This window comes from Electrona antarctica (assembly GCF_951216825.1).
Source record: "Electrona antarctica genome assembly, contig: scaffold_448, whole genome shotgun sequence".
NCBI lineage: Eukaryota > Metazoa > Chordata > Actinopteri > Myctophiformes > Myctophidae > Electrona > Electrona antarctica.
Genome location: NW_027638131.1, coordinates 41403 through 67121, shown reverse-complemented (window position 1 = coordinate 67121; position 25719 = coordinate 41403). Strand labels below are relative to the sequence as shown.

The window sequence follows — 25719 nt, the reverse complement described above, 5'->3', positions numbered from 1 at the left end:
AACATGGAGATGAGTGGACTGTATGTGGTGTTTATAGTCATTTAAACATGGAGATGAGTGACTGTATGTGGTGTTTATAGTCATTAAACATGGAGATGAGTGACTGTATGTGGTGTTTATAGTCATTAGACATGGAGATGAGTGACTGTATGTGGTGTTTATAGTCATTTAAACATGGAGATGAGTGACTGTATGTGGTGTTTATAGTCACTAAACATGGAGATGCGTGACTGTATGTGGTGTTTATAGTCATTTAAACATGGAGATGAGTGACTGTATGTGGTGTTTATAGTAATTCAAACATGGAGATGAGTGACTGTATGTGGTGTTTATAGTCATTAAACATGGAGATGAGTGACTGTATGTGGTGTTTATAGTAATTAAACATGGAGATGAGTGACTGTATGTGGTGTTTATAGTCATTTAAACATGGAGATGAGTGACTGTATGTGGTGTTTATAGTCACTAAACATGGAGATGCGTGACTGTATGTGGTGTTTATAGTCATTAAACATGGAGATGAGTGACTATGTGGTGTTTATAGTCATTTAAACATGGAGATGAGTGACTGTATGTGGTGTTTATAGTCATTAAACATGGATATGAGTGACTGTATGTGGTGTTTATAGTCATTAAACATGGAGATGAGTGACTGTATGTGGTGTTTACAGTCATTTAAACATGGAGATGAGTGACTGTATGTGGTGTTTATAGTCATTTAAACATGGAGATGAGTGACTGTATGTGGTGTTTATAGTCATTTAAACATGGAGATGAGTGACTGTATGTGGTGTTTATAGTCTTTAAACATGGAGATGAGTGACTGTATGTGGTGTTTATAGTCACTAAACATGGAGATGAGTGACTGCATGTGGTGTTTATAGTCATTAAACATGGAGATGAGTGACTGTATGTGGTGTTTATAGTCATTAAACATGGAGATGAGTGACTATGTGGTGTTTATAGTCATTAAACATGGAGATGAGTGACTGTATGTGTTGTTTATAGTCATTAAACATGGAGATGAGTGACTGTATGTGGTGTTTATAGTCATTAAACATGGAGATGAGTGACTGTGTGGTGTTTACAGTCATTTAAACATGGAGATGAGTGACTGTATGTGGTGTTTATAGTCATTAAACATGGAGATGAGTGACTGTATGTGGTGTTTATAGTCATTTAAACATGGAGATGAGTGACTGTATGTGGTGTTTATAGTCATTTAAACATGGAGATGAGTGACTATGTGGTGTTTATAGTCATTTAAACATGGAGATGAGTGACTGTATGTGGTGTTTATAGTAATTAAACATGGAGATGAGTGACTGTATGTGGTGTTTATAGTCATTTAAACATGGAGATGAGTGACTGTATGTGGTGTTTATAGTCATTTAAACATGGAGATGAGTGACTGTATGTGGTGTTCACAGTCATTTAAACATGGAGATGAGTGACTGTATGTGGTGTTTATAGTCATTAAACATGGAGATGAGTGACTGTATGTGGTGTTTATAGTCATTTAAACATGGAGATGAGTGACTGTATGTGGTGTTTATAGTCATTTAAACATGGAGATGAGTGACTGTATGTGGTGTTTATAGTCATTAAACATGGAGATGAGTGACTATGTGGTGTTTATAGTCATTTAAACATGGAGATGAGTGACTGTATGTGGTGTTTATAGTCATTAAACATGGAGATGAGTGACTATGTGGTGTTTATAGTCATTTAAACATGGAGATGAGTGACTGTATGTGGTGTTTATAGTCATTAAACATGGAGATGAGTGACTGTATGTGGTGTTTATAGTCATTAAACATGGAGATGAGTGACTGTATGTGGTGTTTATAGTCATTAAACATGGAGATGAGTGACTGTATGTGGTGTTTATAGTCATTAAACATGGAGATGAGTGACTGTATGTGGTGTTCACAGTCATTTAAACATGGAGATGAGTGACTGTATGTGGTGTTTATAGTCATTAAACATGGAGATGAGTGACTGTATGTGGTGTTTATAGTCATTTAAACATGGAGATGAGTGACTGTATGTGGTGTTTATAGTCATTAAACATGGAGATGAGTGACTGTATGTGGTGTTTATAGTCATTTAAACATGGATATGAGTGACTGTATGTGGTGTTTATAGTAATTAAACATGGAGATGAGTGACTGTATGTGGTGTTTATAGTCATTAAACATGGAGATGAGTGACTATGTGGTGTTTATAGTCATTTAAACATGGAGATGAGTGACTGTATGTGGTGTTTATAGTCATTAAACATGGAGATGAGTGACTATGTGGTGTTTATAGTCATTTAAACATGGAGATGAGTGACTGTATGTGGTGTTTATAGTCATTAAACATGGAGATGAGTGACTGTATGTGGTGTTTATAGTCATTAAACATGGAGATGAGTGACTGTATGTGGTGTTCACAGTCATTTAAACATGGAGATGAGTGACTGTATGTGGTGTTTATAGTCATTAAACATGGAGATGAGTGACTGTACATGGAGATGAGTGACTGTATGTGGTGTTTATAGTCATTAAACATGGAGATGAGTGACTGTATGTGGTGTTTATAGTCATTAAACATGGAGATGAGTGACTGTATGTGGTGTTTATAGTCATTAAACATGGAGATGAGTGACTGTATGTGGTGTTTATAGTCATTAAACATGGAGATGAGTGACTGTATGTGGTGTTTATAGTCATTAAACATGGAGATGAGTGACTGTATGTGGTGTTTACAGTCATTTAAACATGGAGATGAGTGACTGTATGTGGTGTTTATAGTCATTAAACATGGATATGAGTGACTGTATGTGGTGTTTATAGTCATTAAACATGGCGATGAGTGACTGTATGTGGTGTTTACAGTCATTTAAACATGGAGATGAGTGACTGTATGTGGTGTTTATAGTCATTTAAACATGGAGATGAGTGACTGTATGTGGTGTTTATAGTCATTTAAACATGGAGATGAGTGACTGTATGTGGTGTTTATAGTCATTAAACATGGAGATGAGTGACTGTATGTGGTGTTTATAGTCACTAAACATGGAGATGAGTGACTGTATGTGGTGTTTATAGTCATTAAACATGGAGATGAGTGACTGTATGTGGTGTTTATAGTCATTAAACATGGAGATGAGTGACTGTATGTGGTGTTTATAGTCATTAAACATGGAGATGAGTGACTGTATGTGTTGTTTATAGTCATTAAACATGGAGATGAGTGACTTTGTGGTGTTTACAGTCATTTAAACATGGAGATGAGTGACTGTATGTGGTGTTTATAGTCATTAAACATGGAGATGAGTGACTGTATGTGGTGTTTATAGTCATTTAAACATGGAGATGAGTGACTGTATGTGGTGTTTATAGTCATTTAAACATGGAGATGAGTGACTATGTGGTGTTTATAGTCATTTAAACATGGAGATGAGTGACTGTATGTGGTGTTTACAGTAATTAAACATGGAGATGAGTGACTGTATGTGGTGTTTATAGTCATTTAAACATGGAGATGAGTGACTGTATGTGGTGTTTATAGTAATTCAACATGGAGATGAGTGACTGTATGTGGTGTTTATAGTCATTAAACATGGAGATGAGTGACTGTATGTGGTGTTTATAGTAATTAAACATGGAGATGAGTGACTGTATGTGGTGTTTATAGTCATTTAAACATGGAGATGAGTGACTGTATGTGGTGTTTATAGTCATTAAACATGGAGATGAGTGACTGTATGTGGTGTTTATAGTCATTTAAACATGGAGATGAGTGACTGTATGTGGTGTTTATAGTCATTAAACATGGAGATGAGTGACTGTATGTGGTGTTTATAGTCATTAAACATGGAGATGAGTGACTGTATGTGGTGTTTATAGTCATTTAAACATGGATATGAGTGACTGTATGTGGTGTTTATAGTAATTAAACATGGAGATGAGTGACTATGTGGTGTTTATAGTCATTAAACATGGAGATGAGTGACTGTATGTGGTGTTTATAGTCATTTAAACATGGAGATGAGTGGACTGTATGTGGTGTTTATAGTCATTAAACATGGAGATGAGTGGACTGTATGTGGTGTTTATAGTCATTTAAACATGGAGATGAGTGACTGTATGTGGTGTTTATAGTCATTAAACATGGAGATGAGTGACTGTATGTGGTGTTTATAGTCATTAGACATGGAGATGAGTGACTGTATGTGGTGTTTATAGTCATTTAAACATGGAGATGAGTGACTGTATGTGGTGTTTATAGTCACTAAACATGGAGATGCGTGACTGTATGTGGTTTTTATAGTCATTTAAACATGGAGATGAGTGACTGTATGTGGTGTTTATAGTAATTCAACATGGAGATGAGTGACTGTATGTGGTGTTTATAGTCATTAAACATGGAGATGAGTGACTGTATGTGGTGTTTATAGTAATTAAACATGGAGATGAGTGACTGCATGTGGTGTTTATAGTCATTTAAACATGGAGATGAGTGACTGTATGTGGTGTTTATAGTCACTAAACATGGAGATGCGTGACTGTATGTGGTGTTTATAGTCATTAAACATGGAGATGAGTGACTGTATGTGGTGTTTATAGTCACTAAACATGGAGATGAGTGACTGTATGTGGTGTTTATAGTCATTAAACATGGAGATGAGTGGACTGTATGTGGTGTTTATAGTCATTTAAACATGGAGATGAGTGACTGTATGTGGTGTTTATAGTCATTAAACATGGAGATGAGTGACTGTATGTGGTGTTTATAGTCATTAGACATGGAGATGAGTGACTGTATGTGGTGTTTATAGTCATTTAAACATGGAGATGAGTGACTGTATGTGGTGTTTATAGTCACTAAACATGGAGATGCGTGACTGTATGTGGTGTTTATAGTCATTTAAACATGGAGATGAGTGACTGTATGTGGTGTTTATAGTAATTCAACATGGAGATGAGTGACTGTATGTGGTGTTTATAGTAATTCAACATGGAGATGAGTGACTGTATGTGGTGTTTATAGTCATTAAACATGGAGATGAGTGACTGTATGTGGTGTTTATAGTAATTAAACATGGAGATGAGTGACTGTATGTGGTGTTTATAGTCATTTAAACATGGAGATGAGTGACTGTATGTGGTGTTTATAGTCACTAAACATGGAGATGCGTGACTGTATGTGGTGTTTATAGTCATTAAACATGGAGATGAGTGACTGTATGTGGTGTTTATAGTCACTAAACATGGAGATGAGTGACTGTATGTGGTGTTTATAGTCATTAAACATGGAGATGAGTGACTGTATGTGGTGTTTATAGTCATTTAAACATGGATATGAGTGACTGTATGTGGTGTTTATAGTAATTAAACATGGAGATGAGTGACTGTATGTGGTGTTTATAGTCATTTAAACATAGAGATGAGTGACTGTATGTGGTGTTTATAGTCATTAAACATGGAGATGAGTGACTATGTGGTGTTTATAGTCATTTAAACATGGAGATGAGTGACTGTATGTGGTGTTTATAGTCATTAAACATGGAGATGAGTGACTATGTGGTGTTTATAGTCATTTAAACATGGAGATGAGTGACTGTATGTGGTGTTTATAGTCATTAAACATGGAGATGAGTGACTGTATGTGGTGTTTATAGTCATTAAACATGGAGATGAGTGACTGTATGTGGTGTTTATAGTCATTAAACATGGAGATGAGTGACTGTATGTGGTGTTTATAGTCATTAAACATGGAGATGAGTGACTGTATGTGGTGTTTATAGTCATTAAACATGGAGATGAGTGACTGTATGTGGTGTTTACAGTCATTTAAACATGGAGATGAGTGACTGTATGTGGTGTTTATAGTCATTAAACATGGATATGAGTGACTGTATGTGGTGTTTATAGTCATTAAACATGGAGATGAGTGACTGTATGTGGTGTTTACAGTCATTTAAACATGGAGATGAGTGACTGTATGTGGTGTTTATAGTCATTTAAACATGGAGATGAGTGACTGTATGTGGTGTTTATAGTCATTTAAACATGGAGATGAGTGACTGTATGTGGTGTTTATAGTCATTAAACATGGAGATGAGTGACTGTATGTGGTGTTTATAGTCATTTAAACATGGAGATGAGTGACTGTATGTGGTGTTTATAGTCATTTAAACATGGAGATGAGTGACTGTATGTGGTGTTTATAGTCACTAAACATAGAGATGAGTGACTGTATGTGGTGTTTATAGTCATTTAAACATGGAGATGAGTGACTGTATGTGGTGTTTATAGTCATTAAACATGGAGATGAGTGACTGTATGTGGTGTTTTATACTGTATATGTTATAGTGTATATTGTATAGTGTTATAGTGTATATTGTATAGTGTTAGTGTATATTGTATAGTGTTATAGTGTCTATATTGTATAGTGTTATAGTGTATATTGTATAGGGTATAGTGTATATTGTATAGTGTTATAGTGTATATTGTATAGTGTTAGTGTATATTGTATAGTGTTATAGTGTATATTGTATAGTGTTATAGTGTCTATATTGTACAGGAGAATTGACATACTGTGAATCAGGAGGTCCAGGTTCATTACTGAAGTTAGGGGGATCTCCTTTAGACCAGTCACTCTTCATAGACACACAGCTGGCTGTTGGAGACTCTGCTCTGTGGTGACTTCTGGAATCATAGAAATGTTTCTATAATTATCATGTGAATTCAATTTGTTTAATAATTGTTATTGTTAAGTCCCATTTCACATCTGCATGGATTAAAGTTCTCAGTCGCCACAACTGATTTCAGTCATTTGGAAGCACCTCACGCAACGAAAATAGCTGCTCTACAAGCTCAACAATATAGTGTTATAGTGTATATTGTATAGTGTTATAGTGTATATTGTATCGTGTTATAGTGTATATTGTATAGTGTTATAGTGTATATTGTATAGTGTTATAGTGTCTATATTGTACAGGAGAATTGACATACTGTGAATCAGGAGGTCCAGGTTCATTACTGAAGTTAGGGGGATCTCCTTTAGACCAGTCACTCTTCATAGACACACAGCTGGCTGTTGGAGACTCTGCTCTGTGGTGACTTCTGGAATCATAGAAATGTTTCTATAATTATCATGTGAATTCAATTTGTTTAATAATTGTTATTGTTAAGTCCCATTTCACATCTGCATGGATTAAAGTTCTCAGTCGCCACAACTGATTTCAGTCATTTGGAAGCACCTCACGCAGTGTTAGTGTATATTGTATAGTGTTATAGTGTAATTGTATAGTGTTATAGTGTAATTGTATAGTGTTATAGTGTATATTGTATAGTGTTATAGTGTATATTGTATAGTGTTATAGTGTAATTGTATAGTGTTATAGTGTATATTGTATAGTGTTATAGTGTATATTGTATAGTGTTATAGTGTACATCGTATAGTGTATATTGTATAGTGTTATAGTGTATATTGTATAGTGTTATAGTGTACATCGTATAGTGTATATTGTATAGTGTTATAGTGTATATTGTATAGTGTTATAGTGTATAGTGTATAGTGTTATAGTGTATATTGTATAGTGGTATAGTGTATATTGTATAGTGTTATAGTGTATATTGTATAGTGTTATAGTGTATATTGTATAGTGTTATAGTGTATATTGTATAGTGTTATAGTGTAATTGTATAGTGTTATAGTGTATAGTGTTATAGTGTATATTGTATAGTGTTATAGTGTCTATATTGTACAGGAGAATTGACATACTGTGAATCAGGAGGTCCAGGTTCATTACTGAAGTTAGGGGGATCTCCTTTAGACCAGTCACTCTTCATAGACACACAGCTGGCTGTTGGAGACTCTGCTCTGTGGTGACTTCTGGAATCATAGAAATGTTTCTATAATTATCATGTGAATTCAATTTGTTTAATAATTGTTATTGTTAAGTCCCATTTCACATCTGCATGGATTAAAGTTCTCAGTCGCCACAACTGATTTCAGTCATTTGGAAGCACCTCACGCAGTGTTAGTGTATATTGTATAGTGTTATAGTGTAATTGTATAGTGTTATAGTGTAATTGTATAGTGTTATAGTGTATATTGTATAGTGTTATAGTGTCTATATTGTACAGGAGAATTGACATACTGTGAATCAGGAGGTCCAGGTTCATTACTGAAGTTAGGGGGATCTCCTTTAGACCAGTCACTCTTCATAGACACACAGCTGGCTGTTGGAGACTTTGCTCTGTGGTGACTTCTGGAATCATAGAAATGTTTCTATAATTATCATGTGAATTCAATTTGTTTAATAATTGTTATTGTTAAGTCCCATTTCACATCTGCATGGATTAAAGTTCTCAGTCGCCACAACTGATTTCAGTCATTTGGAAGCACCTCGCGCAACGAAAATAGCTGCTCTACAAGCTCAACAATATAGTGTTATAGTGTATATTGTATAGTGTTATAGTGTATATTGTATAGTGTTATAGTGTATATTGTATAGTGTTATAGTGTATATTGTATAGTGTTATAGTGTCTATATTGTACAGGAGAATTGACATACTGTGAATCAGGAGGTCCAGGTTCATTACTGAAGTTAGGGGGATCTCCTTTAGACCAGTCACTCTTCATAGACACACAGCTGGCTGTTGGAGACTCTGCTCTGTGGTGACTTCTGGAATCATAGAAATGTTTCTATAATTATCATGTGAATTCAATTTGTTTAATAATTGTTATTGTTAAGTCCCATTTCACATCTGCATGGATTAAAGTTCTCAGTCGCCACAACTGATTTCAGTCATTTGGAAGCACCTCACGCAGTGTTAGTGTATATTGTATAGTGTTATAGTGTAATTGTATAGTGTTATAGTGTAATTGTATAGTGTTATAGTGTATATTGTATAGTGTTATAGTGTATATTGTATAGTGTTATAGTGTAATTGTATAGTGTTATAGTGTATATTGTATAGTGTTATAGTTTATATTGTATAGTGTTATAGTGTACATCGTATAGTGTATATTGTATAGTGTTATAGTGTATATTGTATAGTGTTATAGTGTACATCGTATAGTGTATATTGTATAGTGTTATAGTGTATATTGTATAGTGTTATAGTGTATAGTGTATAGTGTTATAGTGTATATTGTATAGTGTTATAGTGTATATTGTATAGTGTTATAGTGTATATTGTATAGTGTTATAGTGTATATTGTATAGTGTTATAGTGTAATTGTATAGTGTTATAGTGTATAGTGTTATAGTGTATATTGTATAGTGGTATAGTGTATATTGTATAGTGTTAGTGTATATTGTATAGTGTTATAGTGTATATTGTATAGTGGTATAGTGTATATTGTATAGTGGTATAGTGTATATTGTATAGTGTTATAGTGTATATTGTATAGTGTTATAGTGTATATTGTATAGTGGTATAGTGTATATTGTATAGTGTTATAGTGTATATTGTATAGTGGTATAGTGTCTATTGTATAGTGGTATAGTGTATATTGTATAGTGTTATAGTGTATATTGTATAGTGGTATAGTGTATATTGTATAGTGTTATAGTGTATATTGTATAGTGTTATAGTGTATATTGTATAGTGGTATAGTGTATATTGTATAGTGTTATAGTGTATATTGTATAGTGGTATAGTGTATATTGTATAGTGTTATAGTGTATATTGTATAGTGTTATAGTGTATATTGTATAGTGTTATAGTGTATATTGTATAGTGTTATAGTGTAATTGTATAGTGTTATAGTGTATAGTGTTATAGTGTATATTGTATAGTGGTATAGTGTATATTGTATAGTGTTAGTGTATATTGTATAGTGTTATAGTGTATATTGTATAGTGTTATAGTGTATATTGTATAGTGTTATAGTGTATATTGTATAGTGTTATAGTGTATATTGTATAGTGTTAATGGTCCTCATTCACAAAGGAGAAATACGTCACAGTGTAAATAATGCGGAAACAGATCGTATTGGTAGGCGTATTTATCCGTCCGCTCAACCTACGATTTGCTCCCGTCTTATTCAGGGAAGCTGGTATAATCACTTCATTTGTGCGGATCGGCGAGTGTATCCTTTTCCGCATTTTTCCCAAGCGATTCGCCTGGTGTCGCCTGGTTAAATGGAACATCCACGCCCATCCCACACCATATAAGGCAACAAGAAATATCGAAATACGTCATCATAGCCTGCACAGAGCTTTAAATGATATACAACAGCCGCAATGAGCTTGTAGAGCAGTTCATTTTGACAGGCGGGTCTCTGCACGGACAGATCTTCAAGCAAACAGCGCGAGTTATGTATATAATTATAAACGAAACTTGCCAACTTGGCACGCATTGCTTCACTCATTGTTAAATGTCAGAACGTTAATAAGTTAACTGATGTTACACACACACACACACACACACACACACACACACACACACACACACACACACACACACACACACACACACACACACACACACACACACACACACACACACACACACACACAAGCATGACGCTAGTAACTAGTGATGGACGGTAACAGACTAGTTGAGTACTAGTAGGTGAAATATTAGTAGCTTTGTGTCTTTGTAGTTGAAGTTGAAACCATCTCAACTCAACTCGTTTAAACACTTCTAAAGAGAGGTCAGACTTTCTAGGCACTCTAGGACCTTATTCCTGAAAAATTCCCCGACATGAAAAGTGTTAAGTGTAGCTCTGTTTCCACCACAGTCTGTGTGCAGTGGGTGCAGTCTGTCTTGTCATGGGAGTGTGCAGTGGGTGCAGTCTGTCTTGTCATGGGAGCGTGCAGTGGGTGCAGCCTGTCTTGTCATGGGAGCGTGCAGTGGGTGCAGTCTGTCTTGTCATGGGAGCGTGCAGTGGGTGCAGCCTGTCTTGTCATGGGAGCGTGCAGTGGGTGCAGTCTGTCTTGTCATGGGAGCGTGCAGTGGGTGCAGTCTGTCTTGTCATGGGAGCCTGCAGTGGGTGCAGTCTGTCTTGTCATGGGAGCGTGCAGTGGGTGCAGTCTGTCTTGTCATGGGAGCGTGCAGTGGGTGCACTCTGTCTTGTCATGGGAGCGTGCAGTGGGTGCACAGTCTGTCTTGTCATGGGAGCGTGCAGTGGGTGCAGTCTGTCTTGTCTTGGGAGCGTGCAGTGGGTGCAGTCTGTCTTGTCATGGGAGCGTGCAGTGGGTGCAGTCTGTCTTGTCATGGGAGCGTGCAGTGGGTGCAGTCTGTCTTGCCATGGGAGCGGGGTCTGTCTGTGTCAGCCTTTCTCTATCGCAAGGCTGTGTTCACAGAGTCTGTACCTGGTCAAGGACTGTCTTAGTTTTGTGTCAGTCACAGTGCTCAGGAATTCTGCCAGTGTGTATTCTCTGTTTAGCTTTTTTTCTGTCATCACCGTTATAACAATTCTGACTCCGACCTTTGATTGAAACCTTTATTCATTCTCGAAAAGATTAGAGTTTAAAATGATCTTACTTTGAGCGTGAAGGTCCAGGTTCATCACTGACGTCTGAAGAGAGTCCGGTAGAAGTGAGAGAGTAGATGCCACTCGTTGTGCTGCTTGGAGCCTCTGGTCTCTGACTCTGGTTGTCATCCCTGTTATCATTGTTTATGTCACCCCTGTTATCATCACATTAACAACACTGTTTCTGTCTCCTCTGTTATCATCACAATAACAACACTGTTTCTGTCTCCTCTGTTACCACCACAATAACAACACTGTTTCTGTCTCCTCTGTTATCACAATAACAACACTGTTTCTGTCTCCTCTGTTATCATCACAATAACAACACTGTTTCTGTCTCCTCTGTTACCATCACAATAACAACACTGTTTCTGTCTCCTCTGTTACCACCACAATAACAACACTGTTTCTGTCTCCTCTGTTATCATCACAATAACAACACTGTTTCTGTCTCCTCTGTTACCACCACAATAACAACACTGTTTCTGTCTCCTCTGTTATCATCACAATAACAACACTGTTTCTCTCTCCTCTGTTATCACAATAACAACACTGTTTCTGTCTCCTCTGTTACCATCACAATAACAACACTGTTTCTGTCTCCTCTGTTACCACCACAATAACAACACTGTTTCTGTCTCCTCTGTTATCATCACAATAACAACACTGTTTCTGTCTCCTCTGTTACCACCACAATAACAACACTGTTTCTGTCTCCTCTGTTACCACCACAATAACAACACTGTTTCTGTCTCCTCTGTTACCAACACAATAACAACACTGTTTCTGTCTCCTCTGTTACCATCACAATAACAACACTGTTTCTGTCTCCTCTGTTATCATCACAATAACAACACTGTTTCTGTCTCCTCTGTTATCATCACAATAACAACACTGTTTCTGTCTCCTCTGTTACCACCACAATAACAACACTGTTTCTGTCTCCTCTGTTACCATCACAATAACAACACTGTTTCTGTCTCCTCTGTTACCACCACAATAACAACACTGTTTCTGTCTCCTCTGTTACCACCACAATAACAACACTGTTTCTGTCTCCTCTGTTACCACCACAATAACAACACTGTTTCTGTCTCCTCTGTTACCACCACAATAACAACACTGTTTCTGTCTCCTCTGTTATCACAATAACAACACTGTTTCTGTCTCCTCTGTTACCACCACAATAACAACACTGTTTCTGTCTCCTCTGTTATCACCACAATAACAACACTGTTTCTGTCTCCTCTGTTATCATCACAATAACAACACTGTTTCTGTCTCCTCTGTTACCACCACAATAACAACACTGTTTCTGTCTCCTCTGTTACCACCACAATAACAACACTGTTTCTGTCTCCTCTGTTACCACCACAATAACAACACTGTTTCTGTCTCCTCTGTTATCATCACAATAACAACACTGTTTCTGTCTCCTCTGTTACCATCACAATAACAACACTGTTTCTGTCTCCTCTGTTACCATCACAATAACAACACTGTTTCTGTCTCCTCTGTTGTCACCACAATAACAACACTGTTTCTGTCTCCTCTGTTACCACCACAATAACAACACTGTTTCTGTCTCCTCTGTTACCATCACAATAACAACACTGTTTCTGTCTCCTCTGTTACCACCACAATAACAACACTGTTTCTGTCTCCTCTGTTACCATCACAATAACAACACTGTTTCTGTCTCCTCTGTTACCACCACAATAACAACACTGTTTCTGTCTCCTCTGTTATCACCACAATAACAACACTGTTTCTGTCTCCTCTGTTATCACCACAATAACAACACTGTTTCTGTCTCCTCTGTTACCACCACAATAACAACACTGTTTCTGTCTCCTCTGTTACCATCACAATAACAACACTGTTTCTGTCTCCTCTGTTATCACCACAATAACAACACTGTTTCTGTCTCCTCTGTTATCACCACAATAACAACACTGTTTCTGTCTCCTCTGTTATCACCACAATAACAACACTGTTTCTGTCTCCTCTGTTATCACCACAATAACAACACTGTTTCTGTCTCCTCTGTTATCACCACAATAACAACACTGTTTCTGTCTCCTCTGTTACCATCACAATAACAACACTGTTTCTGTCTCCTCTGTTACCATCACAATAACAACACTGTTTCTGTCTCCTCTGTTACCACCACAATAACAACACTGTTTCTGTCTCCTCTGTTATCACCACAATAACAACACTGTTTCTGTCTCCTCTGTTATCACCACAATAACAACACTGTTTCTGTCTCCTCTGTTACCACCACAATAACAACACTGTTTCTGTCTCCTCTGTTATCACCACAATAACAACACTGTTTCTGTCTCCTCTGTTACCACCACAATAACAACACTGTTTCTGTCTCCTCTGTTACCATCACAATAACAACACTGTTTCTGTCTCCTCTGTTATCACCACAATAACAACACTGTTTCTGTCTCCTCTGTTATCACCACAATAACAACACTGTTTCTGTCTCCTCTGTTATCACCACAATAACAACACTGTTTCTGTCTCCTCTGTTATCACCACAATAACAACACTGTTTCTGTCTCCTCTGTTACCACCACAATAACAACACTGTTTCTGTCTCCTCTGTTATCATCACAATAACAACACTGTTTCTGTCTCCTCTGTTACCACCACAATAACAACACTGTTTCTGTCTCCTCTGTTATCACCACAATAACAACACTGTTTCTGTCTCCTCTGTTACCATCACAATAACAACACTGTTTCTGTCTCCTCTGTTACCATCACAATAACAACACTGTTTCTGTCTCCTCTGTTATCACCACAATAACAACACTGTTTCTGTCTCCTCTGTTACCATCACAATAACAACACTGTTTCTGTCTCCTCTGTTACCATCACAATAACAACACTGTTTCTGTCTCCTCTGTTATCATCACAATAACAACACTGTTTCTGTCTCCTCTGTTATCATCACAATAACAACACTGTTTCTGTCTCCTCTGTTATCATCACAATAACAACACTGTTTCTGTCTCCTCTGTTATCATCACAATAACAACACTGTTTCTGTCTCCTCTGTTATCATCACAATAACAACACTGTTTCTGTCTCCTCTGTTATCATCACAATAACAACACTGTTTCTGTCTCCTCTGTTATCATCACAATAACAACACTGTTTCTGTCTCCTCTGTTATCATCACAATAACAACACTGTTTCTGTCTCCTCTGTTATCATCACAATAACAACACTGTTTCTGTCTCCTCTGTTATCATCACAATAACAACACTGTTTCTGTCTCCTCTGTTACCACCACAATAACAACACTGTTTCTGTCTCCTCTGTTACCACCACAATAACAACACTGTTTCTGTCTCCTCTGTTACCACCACAATAACAACACTGTTTCTGTCTCCTCTGTTATCATCACAATAACAACACTGTTTCTGTCTCCTCTGTTACCACCACAATAACAACACTGTTTCTGTCTCCTCTGTTATCACCACAATAACAACACTGTTTCTGTCTCCTCTGTTACCACCACAATAACAACACTGTTTCTGTCTCCTCTGTTATCACCACAATAACAACACTGTTTCTGTCTCCTCTGTTACCATCACAATAACAACACTGTTTCTGTCTCCTCTGTTATCACCACAATAACAACACTGTTTCTGTCTCCTCTGTTACCACCACAATAACAACACTGTTTCTGTCTCCTCTGTTACCACCACAATAACAACACTGTTTCTGTCTCCTCTGTTACCATCACAATAACAACACTGTTTCTGTCTCCTCTGTTACCATCACAATAACAACACTGTTTCTGTCTCCTCTGTTACCATCACAATAACAACACTGTTTCTGTCTCCTCTGTTACCATCACAATAACAACACTGTTTCTGTCTCCTCTGTTACCACCACAATAACAACACTGTTTCTGTCTCCTCTGTTACCATCACAATAACAACACTGTTTCTGTCTCCTCTGTTACCATCACAATAACAACACTGTTTCTGTCTCCTCTGTTATCATCACAATAACAACACTGTTTCTGTCTCCTCTGTTACCATCACAATAACAACACTGTTTCTGTCTCCTCTGTTATCATCACAATAACAACACTGTTTCTGTCTCCTCTGTTACCATCACAATAACAACACTGTTTCTGTCTCCTCTGTTACCACCACAATAACAACACTGTTTCTGTCTCCTCTGTTACCATCACAATAACAACACTGTTTCTGTCTCCTCTGTTACCATCACAATAACAACACTGTTTCTGTCTCCTCTGTTATCATCACAATAACAACACTGTTTCTGTCTCCTCTGTTACCATCACAATAACAACACTGTTTCTGTCTCCTCTGTTATCACCACAATAACAACACTGTTTCTGTCTCCTCTGTTACCATCACAATAACAACACTGTTTCTGTCTCCTCTGTTATCACCACAATAACAACACTGTTTCTGTCTCCTCTGTTACCATCACAATAACACTGTTTCTGTCTCCTCTGTTACCATCACAATAACAACACTGTTTCTGTCTCCTCTGTTATCACAATAACAACACTGTTTCTGTCTCCTCTGTTACCACCACAATAACAACACTGTTTCTGTCTCCTCTGTTACCACCACAATAACAACACTGTTTCTGTCTCCTCTGTTATCATCACAATAACAACACTGTTTCTGTCTCCTCTGTTACCACCACAATAACAACACTGTTTCTGTCTCCTCTGTTATCATCACATTAACAACACTGTTTCTGTCTCCTCTGTTACCATCACAATAACAACACTGTTTCTGTCTCCTCTGTTACCATCACAATAACAACACTGTTTCTGTCTCCTCTGTTACCATCACAATAACAACACTGTTTCTGTCTCCTCTGTTACCATCACAATAACAACACTGTTTCTGTCTCCTCTGTTATCATCACAATAACAACACTGTTTCTGTCTCCTCTGTTACCACCACAATAACAACACTGTTTCTGTCTCCTCTGTTACCATCACAATAACAACACTGTTTCTGTCTCCTCTGTTATCATCACAATAACAACACTGTTTCTGTCTCCTCTGTTACCACCACAATAACAACACTGTTTCTGTCTCCTCTGTTACCATCACAATAACAACACTGTTTCTGTCTCCTCTGTTACCATCACAATAACAACACTGTTTCTGTCTCCTCTGTTATCATCACAATAACAACACTGTTTCTGTCTCCTCTGTTACCATCACAATAACAACACTGTTTCTGTCTCCTCTGTTATCATCACAATAACAACACTGTTTCTGTCTCCTCTGTTACCATCACAATAACAACACTGTTTCTGTCTCCTCTGTTACCATCACAATAACAACACTGTTTCTGTCTCCTCTGTTACCATCACAATAACAACACTGTTTCTGTCTCCTCTGTTACCACCACAATAACAACACTGTTTCTGTCTCCTCTGTTATCATCACAAAAACAACACTGTTTCTGTCTCCTCTGTTACCATCACAATAACAACACTGTTTCTGTCTCCTCTGTTACCACCACAATAACAACACTGTTTCTGTCTCCTCTGTTACCATCACAATAACAACACTGTTTCTGTCTCCTCTGTTATCATCACAATAACAACACTGTTTCTGTCTCCTCTGTTATCATCACAATAACAACACTGTTTCTGTCTCCTCTTTTACCATCACAATAACAACACTGTTTCTGTCTCCTCTGTTACCACCACAATAACAACACTGTTTCTGTCTCCTCTGTTACCATCACAATAACAACACTGTTTCTGTCTCCTCTGTTATCATCACAATAACAACACTGTTTCTGTCTCCTCTGTTACCACCACAATAACAACACTGTTTCTGTCTCCTCTGTTATCATCACAATAACAACACTGTTTCTGTCTCCTCTGTTACCATCACAATAACACTGTTTCTGTCCCCTCTGTTACCACCACAATAACAACACTGTTTCTGTCTCCTCTGTTATCATCACAATAACAACACTGTTTCTGTCTCCTCTGTTACCATCACAATAACAACACTGTTTCTGTCTCCTCTGTTATCATCACAATAACAACACTGTTTCTGTCTCCTCTGTTACCATCACAATAACAACACTGTTTCTGTCTCCTCTGTTATCATCACAATAACAACACTGTTTCTGTCTCCTCTGTTATCACCACAATAACAACACTGTTTCTGTCTCCTCTGTTACCATCACAATAACAACACTGTTTCTGTCTCCTCTGTTACCATCACAATAACAACACTGTTTCTGTCTCCTCTGTTACCACCACAATAACAACACTGTTTCTGTCTCCTCTGTTATCACCACAATAACAACACTGTTTCTGTCTCCTCTGTTATCACCACAATAACAACACTGTTTCTGTCTCCTCTGTTACCACCACAATAACAACACTGTTTCTGTCTCCTCTGTTATCACCACAATAACAACACTGTTTCTGTCTCCTCTGTTACCACCACAATAACAACACTGTTTCTGTCTCCTCTGTTACCATCACAATAACAACACTGTTTCTGTCTCCTCTGTTATCACCACAATAACAACACTGTTTCTGTCTCCTCTGTTATCACCACAATAACAACACTGTTTCTGTCTCCTCTGTTATCACCACAATAACAACACTGTTTCTGTCTCCTCTGTTATCACCACAATAACAACACTGTTTCTGTCTCTTCTGTTACCACCACAATAACAACACTGTTTCTGTCTCCTCTGTTATCATCACAATAACAACACTGTTTCTGTCTCCTCTGTTACCACCACAATAACAACACTGTTTCTGTCTCCTCTGTTATCACCACAATAACAACACTGTTTCTGTCTCCTCTGTTACCATCACAATAACAACACTGTTTCTGTCTCCTCTGTTACCATCACAATAACAACACTGTTTCTGTCTCCTCTGTTATCACCACAATAACAACACTGTTTCTGTCTCCTCTGTTACCATCACAATAACAACACTGTTTCTGTCTCCTCTGTTACCATCACAATAACAACACTGTTTCTGTCTCCTCTGTTATCATCACAATAACAACACTGTTTCTGTCTCCTCTGTTATCATCACAATAACAACACTGTTTCTGTCTCCTCTGTTATCATCACAATAACAACACTGTTTCTGTCTCCTCTGTTATCATCACAATAACAACACTGTTTCTGTCTCCTCTGTTATCATCACAATAACAACACTGTTTCTGTCTCCTCTGTTATCATCACAATAACAACACTGTTTCTGTCTCCTCTGTTATCATCACAATAACAACACTGTTTCTGTCTCCTCTGTTATCATCACAATAACAACACTGTTTCTGTCTCCTCTGTTATCATCACAATAACAACACTGTTTCTGTCTCCTCTGTTATCATCACAATAACAACACTGTTTCTGTCTCCTCTGTTACCACCACAATAACAACACTGTTTCTGTCTCCTCTGTTACCACCACAATAACAACACTGTTTCTGTCTCCTCTGTTACCACCACAATAACAACACTGTTTCTGTCTCCTCTGTTATCATCACAATAACAACACTGTTTCTGTCTCCTCTGTTACCACCACAATAACAACACTGTTTCTGTCTCCTCTGTTATCACCACAATAACAACACTGTTTCTGTCTCCTCTGTTACCACCACAATAACAACACTGTTTCTGTCTCCTCTGTTATCACCACAATAACAACACTGTTTCTGTCTCCTCTGTTACCATCACAATAACAACACTGTTTCTGTCTCCTCTGTTATCACCACAATAACAACACTGTTTCTGTCTCCTCTGTTACCACCACAATAACAACACTGTTTCTGTCTCCTCTGTTACCACCACAATAACAACACTGTTTCTGTCTCCTCTGTTACCACCACAATAACAACACTGTTTCTGTCTCCTCTGTTATCACCACAATAACAACACTGTTTCTGTCTCCTCTGTTACCATCACAATAACAACACTGTTTCTGTCTCCTCTGTTACCATCACAATAACAACACTGTTTCTGTCTCCTCTGTTATCACCACAATAACAACACTGTTTCTGTCTCCTCTGTTACCATCACAATAACAACACTGTTTCTGTCTCCTCTGTTACCATCACAATAACAACACTGTTTCTGTCTCCTCTGTTATCATCACAATAACAACACTGTTTCTGTCTCCTCTGTTATCATCACAATAACAACACTGTTTCTGTCTCCTCTGTTATCATCACAATAACAACACTGTTTCTGTCTCCTCTGTTATCATCACAATAACAACACTGTTTCTGTCTCCTCTGTTATCATCACAATAACAACACTGTTTCTGTCTCCTCTGTTATCATCACAATAACAACACTGTTTCTGTCTCCTCTGTTATCATCACAATAACAACACTGTTTCTGTCTCCTCTGTTATCATCACAATAACAACACTGTTTCTGTCTCCTCTGTTATCATCACAATAACAACACTGTTTCTGTCTCCTCTGTTATCATCACAATAACAACACTGTTTCTGTCTCCTCTGTTACCACCACAATAACAACACTGTTTCTGTCTCCTCTGTTACCACCACAATAACAACACTGTTTCTGTCTCCTCTGTTACCACCACAATAACAACACTGTTTCTGTCTCCTCTGTTATCATCACAATAACAACACTGTTTCTGTCTCCTCTGTTACCACCACAATAACAACACTGTTTCTGTCTCCTCTGTTATCACCACAATAACAACACTGTTTCTGTCTCCTCTGTTACCACCACAATAACAACACTGTTTCTGTCTCCTCTGTTATCACCACAATAACAACACTGTTTCTGTCTCCTCTGTTACCATCACAATAACAACACTGTTTCTGTCTCCTCTGTTATCACCACAATAACAACACTGTTTCTGTCTCCTCTGTTACCACCACAATAACAACACTGTTTCTGTCTCCTCTGTTACCACCACAATAACAACACTGTTTCTGTCTCCTCTGTTACCATCACAATAACAACACTGTTTCTGTCTCCTCTGTTACCATCACAATAACAACACTGTTTCTGTCTCCTCTGTTACCATCACAATAACAACACTGTTTCTGTCTCCTCTGTTACCATCACAATAACAACACTGTTTCTGTCTCCTCTGTTACCACCACAATAACAACACTGTTTCTGTCTCCTCTGTTACCATCACAATAACAACACTGTTTCTGTCTCCTCTGTTACCATCACAATAACAACACTGTTTCTGTCTCCTCTGTTATCATCACAATAACAACACTGTTTCTGTCTCCTCTGTTACCATCACAATAACAACACTGTTTCTGTCTCCTCTGTTATCATCACAATAACAACACTGTTTCTGTCTCCTCTGTTACCATCACAATAACAACACTGTTTCTGTCTCCTCTGTTACCACCACAATAACAACACTGTTTCTGTCTCCTCTGTTACCATCACAATAACAACACTGTTTCTGTCTCCTCTGTTACCATCACAATAACAACACTGTTTCTGTCTCCTCTGTTATCATCACAATAACAACACTGTTTCTGTCTCCTCTGTTACCATCACAATAACAACACTGTTTCTGTCTCCTCTGTTATCACCACAATAACAACACTGTTTCTGTCTCCTCTGTTACCATCACAATAACAACACTGTTTCTGTCTCCTCTGTTATCACCACAATAACAACACTGTTTCTGTCTCCTCTGTTACCATCACAATAACACTGTTTCTGTCTCCTCTGTTACCATCACAATAACAACACTGTTTCTGTCTCCTCTGTTATCACAATAACAACACTGTTTCTGTCTCCTCTGTTACCACCACAATAACAACACTGTTTCTGTCTCCTCTGTTACCACCACAATAACAACACTGTTTCTGTCTCCTCTGTTATCATCACAATAACAACACTGTTTCTGTCTCCTCTGTTACCACCACAATAACAACACTGTTTCTGTCTCCTCTGTTATCATCACATTAACAACACTGTTTCTGTCTCCTCTGTTACCATCACAATAACAACACTGTTTCTGTCTCCTCTGTTACCATCACAATAACAACACTGTTTCTGTCTCCTCTGTTACCATCACAATAACAACACTGTTTCTGTCTCCTCTGTTACCATCACAATAACAACACTGTTTCTGTCTCCTCTGTTATCATCACAATAACAACACTGTTTCTGTCTCCTCTGTTACCACCACAATAACAACACTGTTTCTGTCTCCTCTGTTACCATCACAATAACAACACTGTTTCTGTCTCCTCTGTTATCATCACAATAACAACACTGTTTCTGTCTCCTCTGTTACCACCACAATAACAACACTGTTTCTGTCTCCTCTGTTACCATCACAATAACAACACTGTTTCTGTCTCCTCTGTTACCATCACAATAACAACACTGTTTCTGTCTCCTCTGTTATCATCACAATAACAACACTGTTTCTGTCTCCTCTGTTACCATCACAATAACAACACTGTTTCTGTCTCCTCTGTTATCATCACAATAACAACACTGTTTCTGTCTCCTCTGTTACCATCACAATAACAACACTGTTTCTGTCTCCTCTGTTACCATCACAATAACAACACTGTTTCTGTCTCCTCTGTTACCATCACAATAACAACACTGTTTCTGTCTCCTCTGTTACCACCACAATAACAACACTGTTTCTGTCTCCTCTGTTATCATCACAAAAACAACACTGTTTCTGTCTCCTCTGTTACCATCACAATAACAACACTGTTTCTGTCTCCTCTGTTACCACCACAATAACAACACTGTTTCTGTCTCCTCTGTTACCATCACAATAACAACACTGTTTCTGTCTCCTCTGTTACCACCACAATAACAACACTGTTTCTGTCTCCTCTGTTACCACCACAATAACAACACTGTTTCTGTCTCCTCTGTTATCATCACAATAACAACACTGTTTCTGTCTCCTCTGTTATCATCACAATAACAACACTGTTTCTGTCTCCTCTGTTACCATCACAATAACAACACTGTTTCTGTCTCCTCTGTTACCACCACAATAACAACACTGTTTCTGTCTCCTCTGTTACCATCACAATAACAACACTGTTTCTGTCTCCTCTGTTATCATCACAATAACAACACTGTTTCTGTCTCCTCTGTTACCACCACAATAACAACACTGTTTCTGTCTCCTCTGTTATCATCACAATAACAACACTGTTTCTGTCTCCTCTGTTACCATCACAATAACACTGTTTCTGTCTCCTCTGTTACCACCACAATAACAACACTGTTTCTGTCTCCTCTGTTATCATCACAATAACAACACTGTTTCTGTCTCCTCTGTTACCATCACAATAACAACACTGTTTCTGTCTCCTCTGTTATCATCACAATAACAACACTGTTTCTGTCTCCTCTGTTACCATCACAATAACAACACTGTTTCTGTCTCCTCTGTTATCATCACAATAACAACACTGTTTCTGTCTCCTCTGTTATCATCACAATAACAACACTGTTTCTGTCTCCTCTGTTACCACCACAATAACAACACTGTTTCTGTCTCCTCTGTTACCACCACAATAACAACACTGTTTCTGTCTCCTCTGTTACCACCACAATAACAACACTGTTTCTGTCTCCTCTGTTATCATCACAATAACAACACTGTTTCTGTCTCCTCTGTTATCATCACAATAACAACACTGTTTCTGTCTCCTCTGTTATCATCACAATAACAACACTGTTTCTGTCTCCTCTGTTATCATCACAATAACAACACTGTTTCTGTCTCCTCTGTTACCACCACAATAACAACACTGTTTCTGTCTCCTCTGTTACCACCACAATAACAACACTGTTTCTGTCTCCTCTGTTATCATCACAATAACAACACTGTTTCTGTCTCCTCTGTTACCATCACAATAACAACACTGTTTCTGTCTCCTCTGTTACCACCACAATAACAACACTGTTTCTGTCTCCTCTGTTACCACCACAATGACAACACTGTTTCTGTCTCCTCTGTTATCATCACAATAACAACACTGTTTCTGTCTCCTCTGTTACCACCACAATAACAACACTGTTTCTGTCTCCTCTGTTACCATCACAATAACAACACTGTTTCTGTCTCCTCTGTTACCATCACAATAACAACACTGTTTCTGTCTCCTCTGTTATCATCACAATAACAACACTGTTTCTGTCTCCTCTGTTACCACCACAATAACAACACTGTTTCTGTCTCCTCTGTTACCATCACAATAACAACACTGTTTCTGTCTCCTCTGTTATCACCACAATAACAACACTGTTTCTGTCTCCTCTGTTATCATCACAATAACAACACTGTTTCTGTCTCCTCTGTTACCACCACAATAACAACACTGTTTCTGTCTCCTCTGTTACCACCACAATAACAACACTGTTTCTGTCTCCTCTGTTACCATCACAATAACAACACTGTTTCTGTCTCCTCTGTTATCACAATAACAACACTGTTTCTGTCTCCTCTGTTATCATCACAATAACAACACTGTTTCTGTCTCCTCTGTTACCACCACAATAACAACACTGTTTCTGTCTCCTCTGTTACCATCACAATAACAACACTGTTTCTGTCTCCTCTGTTACCACCACAATAACAACACTGTTTCTGTCTCCTCTGTTACCATCACAATAACAACACTGTTTCTGTCTCCTCTGTTATCACAATAACAACACTGTTTCTGTCTCCTCTGTTATCATCACAATAACAACACTGTTTCTGTCTCCTCTGTTACCACCACAATAACAACACTGTTTCTGTCTCCTCTGTTACCATCACAATAACAACACTGTTTCTGTCTCCTCTGTTACCATCACAATAACAACACTGTTTCTGTCTCCTCTGTTACCATCACAATAACAACACTGTTTCTGTCTCCTCTGTTACCATCACAATAACAACACTGTTTCTGTCTCCTCTGTTACCACCACAATAACAACACTGTTTCTGTCTCCTCTGTTACCACCACAATAACAACACTGTTTCTGTCTCCTCTGTTACCACCACAATAACAACACTGTTTCTGTCTCCTCTGTTACCACCACAATAACAACACTGTTTCTGTCTCCTCTGTTACCATCACAATAACAACACTGTTTCTGTCTCCTCTGTTATCACCACAATAACAACACTGTTTCTGTCTCCTCTGTTATCATCACAATAACAACACTGTTTCTGTCTCCTCTGTTACCACCACAATAACAACACTGTTTCTGTCTCCTCTGTTACCACCACAATAACAACACTGTTTCTGTCTCCTCTGTTACCATCACAATAACAACACTGTTTCTGTCTCCTCTGTTATCACAATAACAACACTGTTTCTGTCTCCTCTGTTATCATCACAATAACAACACTGTTTCTGTCTCCTCTGTTACCACCACAATAACAACACTGTTTCTGTCTCCTCTGTTACCATCACAATAACAACACTGTTTCTGTCTCCTCTGTTACCACCACAATAACAACACTGTTTCTGTCTCCTCTGTTACCATCACAATAACAACACTGTTTCTGTCTCCTCTGTTATCACAATAACAACACTGTTTCTGTCTCCTCTGTTATCATCACAATAACAACACTGTTTCTGTCTCCTCTGTTACCACCACAATAACAACACTGTTTCTGTCTCCTCTGTTACCATCACAATAACAACACTGTTTCTGTCTCCTCTGTTACCATCACAATAACAACACTGTTTCTGTCTCCTCTGTTACCATCACAATAACAACACTGTTTCTGTCTCCTCTGTTACCATCACAATAACAACACTGTTTCTGTCTCCTCTGTTACCACCACAATAACAACACTGTTTCTGTCTCCTCTGTTACCACCACAATAACAACACTGTTTCTGTCTCCTCTGTTACCACCACAATAACAACACTGTTTCTGTCTCCTCTGTTACCACCACAATAACAACACTGTTTCTGTCTCCTCTGTTATCATCACAATAACAACACTGTTTCTGTCTCCTCTGTTATCATCACAATAACAACACTGTTTCTGTCTCCTCTGTTACCACCACAATAACAACACTGTTTCTGTCTCCTCTGTTACCATCACAATAACAACACTGTTTCTGTCTCCTCTGTTACCACCACAATAACAACACTGTTTCTGTCTCCTCTGTTACCATCACAATAACAACACTGTTTCTGTCTCCTCTGTTACCACCACAATAA

The 25719-nt window shown here is 37.9% G+C and overlaps 1 protein-coding gene across 1 annotated transcript in view; it reads right to left on the bottom strand.

Annotated features, from left to right (window-relative positions):
• Positions 1 to 11494: 11494 nt before the first annotated feature.
• LOC306918374 (uncharacterized protein) overlaps positions 11495 to 25719 on the bottom strand; it is a gene marked incomplete at its 3' end in the record, with an annotated part of 52509 nt that continues 38284 nt past the window's right edge. The window contains exon 3 of the mRNA XM_079531274.1: positions 11495 to 11618. Coding sequence (XP_079387400.1) covers positions 11495 to 11618 — 124 coding nt within the window. The remainder of the gene's footprint in view (positions 11619 to 25719) is intronic.